At 42.0% G+C, this 8,869-nt stretch overlaps 1 protein-coding gene across 2 annotated transcripts in view; it reads right to left on the bottom strand.

Moving 5' to 3' along the window:
• Window positions 1-1,953: 1,953 nt before the first annotated feature.
• LOC119291742 (protein PIR-like) overlaps window positions 1,954-8,869 on the bottom strand; it is an 18,566-nt gene continuing 11,650 nt past the window's right edge. For both annotated transcript variants that reach the window (XM_037570551.1, XM_037570552.1), the window contains 13 exons: window positions 8,413-8,583; window positions 6,963-7,039; window positions 6,772-6,874; window positions 6,276-6,395; window positions 6,004-6,147; window positions 5,485-5,634; window positions 4,667-4,810; window positions 4,394-4,481; window positions 3,750-3,877; window positions 3,462-3,666; window positions 2,962-3,134; window positions 2,475-2,696; window positions 1,954-2,363 (listed from right to left, as the gene is read on the bottom strand). In XM_037570551.1, the coding sequence (XP_037426448.1) occupies window positions 2,166-2,363; window positions 2,475-2,696; window positions 2,962-3,134; window positions 3,462-3,666; window positions 3,750-3,877; window positions 4,394-4,481; window positions 4,667-4,810; window positions 5,485-5,634; window positions 6,004-6,147; window positions 6,276-6,395; window positions 6,772-6,874; window positions 6,963-7,039; window positions 8,413-8,583 (1,923 nt within the window). In that variant the 3' untranslated portion in view covers window positions 1,954-2,165. The remainder of the gene's footprint in view (window positions 2,364-2,474; window positions 2,697-2,961; window positions 3,135-3,461; window positions 3,667-3,749; window positions 3,878-4,393; window positions 4,482-4,666; window positions 4,811-5,484; window positions 5,635-6,003; window positions 6,148-6,275; window positions 6,396-6,771; window positions 6,875-6,962; window positions 7,040-8,412; window positions 8,584-8,869) is intronic.

Genomic DNA, 8,869 nt, shown 5'->3' with positions numbered 1-8,869 from the left:
GGAACTCATGATGGACACGAGTCCAAAAGGTTGATGCCTTTTGTTCGGCGCCAGTCTTGGGGTCTTGCCCAATGTCCCTCCAACACTCACAAAGAAGCTTGTCCTTGGCCGCGGTGTACGCCTTCGTCCGCCTGCTCTTGCACTTTGGCTTCCCCCCGGTGGCTTGGTTGGCGAGCTCGTCCTCGAACAAAGGCTCCCCTTCGATGTCCACCTCATCCTCTTCTTTGAGACCGTAGTCCTCCAGAAACTCGTGGTCGAGCGGGAAGCCGTCCAGGTCCACGCCGACCTGATCATGCATGAAGGCGACCTGATCTTGATCAAAGGTGGACGGCGTGAACGGCCCTCGGCCGTCCTAGCTTTGTGTCTCGTCGGGATCGTAGCCAGCCCCGGCGGCACCGCCGGCGGCCGACGCACCACCCTCAAAGATGATGTTCTGCATGTAGTCATCATCATTGGAGGCTGGCATTCCGTCGAATAGGTTGTTTGCACCCGGCAGCACGTCCGCTGGCATCTGCTGCGCGCGTTTCCTCGCCCCTCCGGATGACGAGCCAGTGGCCACCGGTGTGGCGTTGAGGTCGATGGGCGCGGGCGCGGACGTGGAAGGCGTTGCCACGCTCACCTTGGGGGAGTACTCCCCGGAGAGTCGGGAGGCCTGCGAGTAGACGTGGAAGCCGGGTATCGGCTGCGTCACCGACGCGCGGGGCGAGTCAGGCAGCACCATCCGAGGAAACGCAGATGAGCCGGTGCTGGCCGCGGCCACAGCGGCGTTGACAAGGCCGTGCTGGCCAGGGTTTAACCCTAGGTGCATTAGTGCCTCCCCCATTGCTGCCGCAACGCGGGTGTTGATGGCCTCCTGCTGCGCGGCGGCGGCGATTGCGGCTGCCGCGATGGCTTCCTCCCTCACGTGCCTCTGGCCCTTTCTCTTCGCCGACTTCCTTGCCCACTCGTCGGCCGTCAGCTTCTTTTTCGTCTTGGGCGCGGCGACAATCTTGTGGGGGGCGCGAGGCTTGCCTTTGCCGAAGGGGGCGGACGTGATGCCAAATGAGACGAGGGAGGCAAGGCCGGCCGCGGCATCAAAGTCGGTGTCCATGGCAAGCAGCGGGAGCGTGCGCGGGCGGGAGGGTTTTGGAAAAAATTGAGGGAGATGGTGGAGTCTGCCACCGACCAGCGGGCCATGGAGAGGAGTAGGCGGGCGCGCGCGCGTCCGTCTCGTGTCCACGTCGACACAAATCCGGCTCAAAAATGGGTCACGAACAAGTCGGCGGGCGAACGAAAAGCGAAAACGCGTCCACTTGGGTCAACTTGTTGGGCCGACTTTTCTGTCCACGCCGACCCAAACGGAGACGTGCGGACGAAATGGGTCGCCACGTTGGAGTTGCTCAAAACAACAACTGCAAGTCTATAGGCCGAAGGCGAACAGCGGGCAGCGCACCTCTGTTGCTTTCATATTTAGTTGCCACTTTAGGGTATGGAGTGAGGCGTTTTAGCTCCCAAGATCATCTGCACCTGCGCTGAGTAAAAAAATCAAAACAAATACTAGAAAAATTCAAAAAAAAAAACCTTTTTTTACATGGTAGATAATTCAATACGTGATATGCGTCCCAAATTTCAAATCATTTGGACATCTGAGTAGCTCTCGGCAAAAAAGACAAATTTAGTGTATGTTATATAGTGTACTATTCTGACCCAATTTATCTTTTTTTGCTGAGAGCTACTCAAATGTCCAAATGCTCTGAAATTTGAAGCACACCTCACACACCAAATTATCTACCTTCCATAAAAAATTTGGATTTTTTTGAACTTTTCAAAAAAAATATGAATTGATTTTTGGCCAGGTGCAGATGAGCCCGGGCTCAGAATTGGATATTCGATACGCTTGCGGCTATGGGTTAAAGTACTATACAGATATAGCAGTAATAACATATTGGTCGCACGTCCTTTTGGAACGTCACATATTAGGATATCAACAGCTATTATTAGGCTCAAATTGCAATCTAGATCCATAAGATACACTATTTACTAAATTGTCTGCGTTCGGCGTTAATGACTACAGTTACATAGAAGTATATATACACTAGGTCCATAACGACACAAATACATGAGCTCACATACATACGAGATAAGACCAGAAAGAAAGAAAAAACACACACACATCCGCCTGGTAACTACGAGTTCGCTCTCTGTGGCAATGTCTCGAATGCAGAAACTGTGTTGCTAAACTTCATACGGTGAAGGGGCGCCCCACTCGGCTTGATGGCACACGCAACCTTGTCCTCGAGGGGGCACCGCGCTCTCAACATGGAGAACACGTGGTTGTTCAATCTCCTAGCCTTCCTCATCGCTTCAAGGATCACCTCGTAGCCCTTCTCGCAAACACCATAAGCAAAAGCAATGTGAATCTCCAAAACTGACTGAGAGATAAAATATTGAGAGGGTCTTTAACTTCAGGCTGGGAAAGTAGGAAGTGGTCTCACCTGGAAGATATTTGGGCTTTTGCTCCTATCCGCAGGTTGGTAAAGTGAAACTGTCGCGGTTTCTATTTCTGCCACGTTGAGAAATTGGTAGGAGAAATCGAATAGCTCGAAATGTAGCTGCTGCCCCAGCAAGTACATGATTGTACAGCCAGCCCATGCTACAGAGTCGCCCAACATTTCTCGTTTCTTTGAAGGATTGGTCATGCTATCTTCCAAGTAGCTCTGGATAAGATAAGAAGAGAAACCTACTTATTCAGTCACTGCAAAAGGATGAGGCACTAAAACTACGCTGCAATATAGCTCTGAAGTTTTATGCCATGGCAAAGGAAGTAGAACTACTAAAGCCAGAAAAAAGAGCAATCAGAATAAGGTAGAGGCTATGGAGAGATATGATTTGTCATCTACGCAGTTATTAAATAGGCGTAATAAACATTCAGAAGTTGTAGCTAAAAAGCTGTAGACGATGTGCACAACAGAGTTTACTTACGTACTGAAGACCACTAAAAACACGATAGAAGTCCTTCGATGTGGTTATGTCAATGAAACCTGTCTTTGGAGTTGCACTCCATTTGCTGTAATGTCTATCCAGGGCAGCACTTGTGAAAGCAAGAGCATACTCAAGCACGCTCCCTGAGTTGAGATTTGACTTGTATAATAGGCCTGTTGGAAAGAGAAGTTTAATCCAAACTCATAACATGGTATAAACAGTAGACAAGAAAAACGTAGATTTGCATGCTTTAAGGCTCCATTCGGATGGGACGGGAGTGGTTTGCTTTACCAAATTTTAGTTTTCAGAAAGGATTGGGTGAGAAACCACCTGTTCTGAATCCACCCAAGCGAAGGCCTAACTAGCACTACTGATTTCATTAGAAGAAACACCAGCTCTACAAATTGAGATGCCTAATCTGGAGGGTAAGCGTCCACAAACCTTATGACTTTTTCTGAAAGATAACAAGCAAAAAAAAACATCATTTAATATGGACTTACTGGCAGCTTCAGCCTGCTTTGACATGACAAGGTATGAAGATGGATTTGCGCACGCAGGACTCGATGCAACTGCACTGGTGGCAGCACTGAGCAATGTGGTAAATGGAGTATTATCAGAGTAGGCATGCTTCACTTGCCCATCACTTCCTGGTACCAATCCCAACCATGGAGCTGATTGCATGAACTGTGTAGTGTCGATTTGTCTCTATCGGAGAAACAAATCATAGACCAGTAAGGTAAATGGAATATTTTACAGCATTATAAAACAGGAGGGGCAGATAGGCTCACCAAAACAATGTCCAGAAGGCTCATCCAATACAAAGCACTTCCGATTTCCTTAAGGTCATGAAGAACTTCAATTTTCACATCTGATTTTGCTTCCCATGTCAATATTTCATGAATTATCTTCTGGCAGCCTACAATACATGCAGCATGCTATTCGTGAATAAGAAAAGTTTGAATGATTAAGGAGCCTGCCAAAACTTGTGTGGTCCAGAGTCATCCAATGCTAAAGAAAACAATATGGACTTATAAGTTGGAATTTGGTTCTGCCACTTTAGAACCACACTGACAATGTACTCCTACCAATTAGCAGCATGAAAGACTATGCTGTTTAGGTAGTCCTATGTTCGCTTATGTAGTCCTCTGTTCTTTAGGAGATATGATAAGTACATCATCTAAAATAGAACTTCTACAGAAACTTAGTTTCCCTCGTAAGATAAGCTCAAGCAGAACAGATTGGGCAACTGTACATAAATGTGGGGTGATAAATGATAATCACGCAAAAGTAGCACTAACACGTAGGATGGTTCTTTGAGTAACTATGCAGCACCCACTATGTCATGTTTCACGCAGGTATTTGCAGAAAGTCAGCATGGGAGTCCATTCCTGTTGGGATTTGGAACTCTGATTGCCACCAGCTAACATATTACCTGCTATACCACCATCAAACGAAAGAAGTCCAATAGACTTTGGCAGTGCTTCTTGCAATCCTGTTACTTTTGGCACCATAGCTGTTATCTGAACAGGAAGAGCAAATTATGAGTTACTTAGTATCAAGTCCAAAAAAATAGTAGTACTTAATAAAGTTCATGTTGTCTCCTAGGTCTGCCTTCCTAGTATTTCAGTTATCAGAGATGCAACCAAGCACTCAAGCATATTTTTATACATGTTACCTTAAAGTTAGCTAACAGTTATACACTCACCTTACTTGATATATGATCCAGTAAAGCACGGATAATACCAGGTAATGATCTGGAACCAAGAAGTTTAACAACTGCAAACATGTGAGGGATCCCAAAGAAGTCACGGTACAGACCAGCAAGACCCTGGTATGCCATTGTCAAATCCTACAAAGACAATGAGAGTGCAGCAATAGAGATTAAGGTCTCTGGTGGATATCATGTTGAGGTAAACATGGTAACACATTTTGAATGAGTAAAAAGGAAAACATCATGAAGTATGAGATGCAATGATGTAATACCTTGCAAATTGTAATGTCATATATACTAACATCCCAGCTATCCAAATCCTATATCTTATATATCTAAGAGAGTCATCTCCACTAACTTATTTATCTCAACATGCAAGTATGCCACCTCACCATAAAATCATGAATGGGACAATCATGCATGGGAAAAGACCCACCACAACATTTAACCATGCATGGGAAAATATTTTCCATCCAATTATTCTATTTATGTTCAACAAATATTGTTACAACCATCATAATAACATAAAATAACTCATATTTATTTTAATTTTTTGTTCTCATGTTAACCCAAATTTTTATCAGCAACGCGCGGGGTATCCTCTAGTTTAAATCTGCCTTACTTCCAGAGTTGCTCATTAGTCCATGATACTATCATTTTTCCATCAGAACTTCATGTTATATAACTCCAAGATTTAACTATTTATAGCACTTGCATATTCATAAGTAAAAAAATACTGGAAATGACAAGTGGCATATTCAGTAACAGGTACTGGAAAATCGCAAGCGGCAGATGTCATAGCAGGTGCTTACATGCGATCCACAGTAGAAGTAAGGTTTCCCAGTAGAAGCATCTGATCTCTGAGAAGAGTGATGAGCTCCTTTTAATGATCTCACAAACCGTTGTGTAGTATTACACAGGATGAAATTGGGCAAGAAATCTGTTTGCATCTCATTCCATATCTGGTCGATCAGAAAATTTGTCAAATTTAGATAAAACTTTAACTGGATAAATGAACAAGCTGTTTTTTGCAGGAATAGACATAGAGATGCATATCAATATATCATATTGTAGCATCACTACTGATACTGTGACTTCCCAGCAAAAACATAAAGGTTTTGTCTTTCATGTGCAACTGCCACCAATAATACATTGTTCACTAGTTGCACAGACGAAGAATTACACAACAGCAACTAGTGAATTCTCCAACCAGAGAAAGAACAAATACAAGAAAAAGAAATGCAGGTCATGACTACCAGGCATATTGAAATTCAATCTCATTACTAAGTCATAATACACATCAAAATAAGCATGGAAGTACACGCCCAAACCTGAGAAGAGATGCGACTCGAATAAGAAACCAGTGAAAGGTTCTCTTGCATTTCACTAATCATAAGAGAGTAAGAATCCAGTTCAAGAAATCTTGATATTGACTGATGTGTAAGCTCCAAAATATCCAATAGTTGTTGTAGTTCCTAATTTGAGAAGACAAACGAGGCAAAGTTCCAAACGGTGATTGGCCAGAATAAACATGTAAATTGCTTAAGGAAATATAATTGAACACATGAGAGATTGTCTGAACATAAAGATAAAAGAATCTTACTACAACACCGCATAGATCTCCATATTCGAAGCGCTCCAGTAGGAAATCGATATTTTCTCGGAACAGTTTGTTCATTCTCTGAGTAATTAGACTTCTTAAGTCAATTGTCCTCCCTAAGATCTGAGACGTGAAATGAACTGTTTCAGCAACACTGGAACACGGAAAGAAAGATTTGTGTTTTACACTGGTAGTATACACCCATGAGAGAACCACGTATGTGCAGTTTCTCTCATGGGTGTATACTACCAGTGTAAAACACAAATTTGGAAACAGGGAGATATTGATGTGGCTCTCAAAATGTAGAAAAGTATATTTCTACACAGTTTGTTAGTATTAAAAACTGTTCTAATTAACTGACTAGAAATCAAGGATCCAACATTTAGAAGACAGAAAAAAAGGTATGTGGTTCATAAATGCTAATGATTACATGAACAGTTTCTATTGATCAATAGATACCGAAAAGCCTCAACATAAACCATATCAAATCAACCCTTACCATGACTCTTCTAAGCTTGAAAATTGCATCAAATCTGAAGGGTTTTACAAAGTACTTGTCACCATCATCACATGCATAGGTAAATGAACTATCAAGAAGAGTACTGCATATGAGGGAGATGGATCAGCAGACAAAAAAAGCATTCCAGGTAAATCAATGCACAGGTAAAACTGAAAAGAGAAGGTTAATACCTTGCTGCACAACTCTTATAATATGTAAAGATGACCTCATTAAGCTTCTGAACCAGAAGATCAAAGGAAAGATCGACCTGCAAATCAGTGCAAAAGAAACACCAGTAAGATGCTTTACAAATGCAAAACAGGAAGATTAATTATAATGTTTCAGGAACTTCCAGCCCATAGCAACAACATTTTACCTAAACATGTCAATTTCCCAAAGTTCATAACTAAGCAAGCAGCTGCTTTACAAATGCAGAACAGGAAGATTAATTATATTGTTTCAGGAACTTCCAGCCCATAGCAACAACCTTTTGCCTAAACATGTCAATTTCCCAAAGTTCATAACTAAGCAAGCAGCTCGAAGATGAACCGAAATGGGCTCTGATATTACACCAATGGTGAACATACACTCATGCATGCAGTTTATAATTTGAAGCAGTAATGGACAGGGCTTTTTGGAACACATGGTTCCACGTGCACCCGTTGTTTACAGTAAAATCGGAAAAAAATACTAGAAGAAATTGAAAATTTTGAAATTTTAGGGTATCAAACGACTGGCCTACTCACACATGAATTTTCGCGAAGAAATGGCATCCGTGGTATTCTAGGCAAAAAAGTCAAAATCAATGCTACAAAAATATTGCTGTTTGAAGTAATAGTAAGATCCGATTTCGTTTTCTTCGCTGAGAATACCATGTGTGTCATTTCTTCACGAAAATTCACGTGTGAGTAGACCAGCTGACCAAGTTTGATACCTCAAATTTTCAGATTTTTTTTATTTTTCCTACTTTTTTCAATGTTACTATTCACATGCGTGTGCGTGGAACCATGTTCACCTTTGGTATTTTCACAGTAAAATTACTGAAAATTAAAATGCAGTAGAAACACTACAATTGTTTCTGAGGAATGGACATGACATAATTACACAATGTGTGTCCGGATAGTTACACCAGCAAGTGATAACGAGAACAAAATATAACCAATTTAGCTCATTCCACAAACTTTGTAAGAACGACAGTATACTTGTGAATAGACTGGTAAAAGACAAGAAATCCTTGTGGTAAATGAGAATATCTCAAATGACTGGCAATATAAGCAGACATGTTCATAACACCATATAAAATATTAGCACGTCATCCAGTATAGATAACAACACCATATAAAAATCATGAGTTTGCCTTAGTAGACATTTCTATAGATCGATGTTGTGAGAAGGGAAGGAAGAGAGCAATGAGAAGGGACAAGATGCGATAGCAAAATTTTGAAACCGTCTTCAAATGGTTATTAAACAAAGGGGTAAAACAGCACAGATTCTTCAGCTCCTCTACCCTCCATGAAAAAGCATGAATTCAATGACAGGAGTTAAAGATGCTGATATTCAGTCAAGAGATGAAAAACAACTAACGCTCAGCATAGCAACGCAAACTAAAGAAGGGCTAATGTCATAACTGTAACTGGCTACCTCAGCTTCAATTTCGTCATAGAGAAATCTCTGTTTGAGATAAGTTAGTGCATGTTGAGCAGAGTCATTGTAGAGGTCAAGTGGTATCAAAATGCTTTCAAGAAGGCCAGCATCTTGAGATTCAATGACATGATCCACCAGCATCCAGGGGAGGGAACATTCGATTGGAAACTGTCATCAAGACTGAAGTTAGTATAAACAGTGCATGACCATAAGCTGTATAAATAAAAATGTGGAGTGGCAACTCGGCTAGCTACAACAACTAGTTAAACATGATTTAGTATCTAGAGTCAATATGGACCGAAACATTTTCGTAGTATTTCCCGACAGACAGGATAGTATTATCCTCAGAAGGCAAAGTAGAACACGGAAAACACACCACAGTCAAGAGCCAAAAGACAAAGACAAAAGCACATAAATAGGTGCTCTTTTAGTTTATAAGCCAAAATCCAAAAGC

Source organism: Triticum dicoccoides, chromosome 4B (genome assembly GCF_002162155.2).
Source record: "Triticum dicoccoides isolate Atlit2015 ecotype Zavitan chromosome 4B, WEW_v2.0, whole genome shotgun sequence".
Lineage (NCBI taxonomy): Eukaryota > Viridiplantae > Streptophyta > Magnoliopsida > Poales > Poaceae > Triticum > Triticum dicoccoides.
The sequence above is the reverse complement of the archived record's forward strand: the minus strand, read 5'-3'. Positions and strand labels throughout refer to the sequence as shown.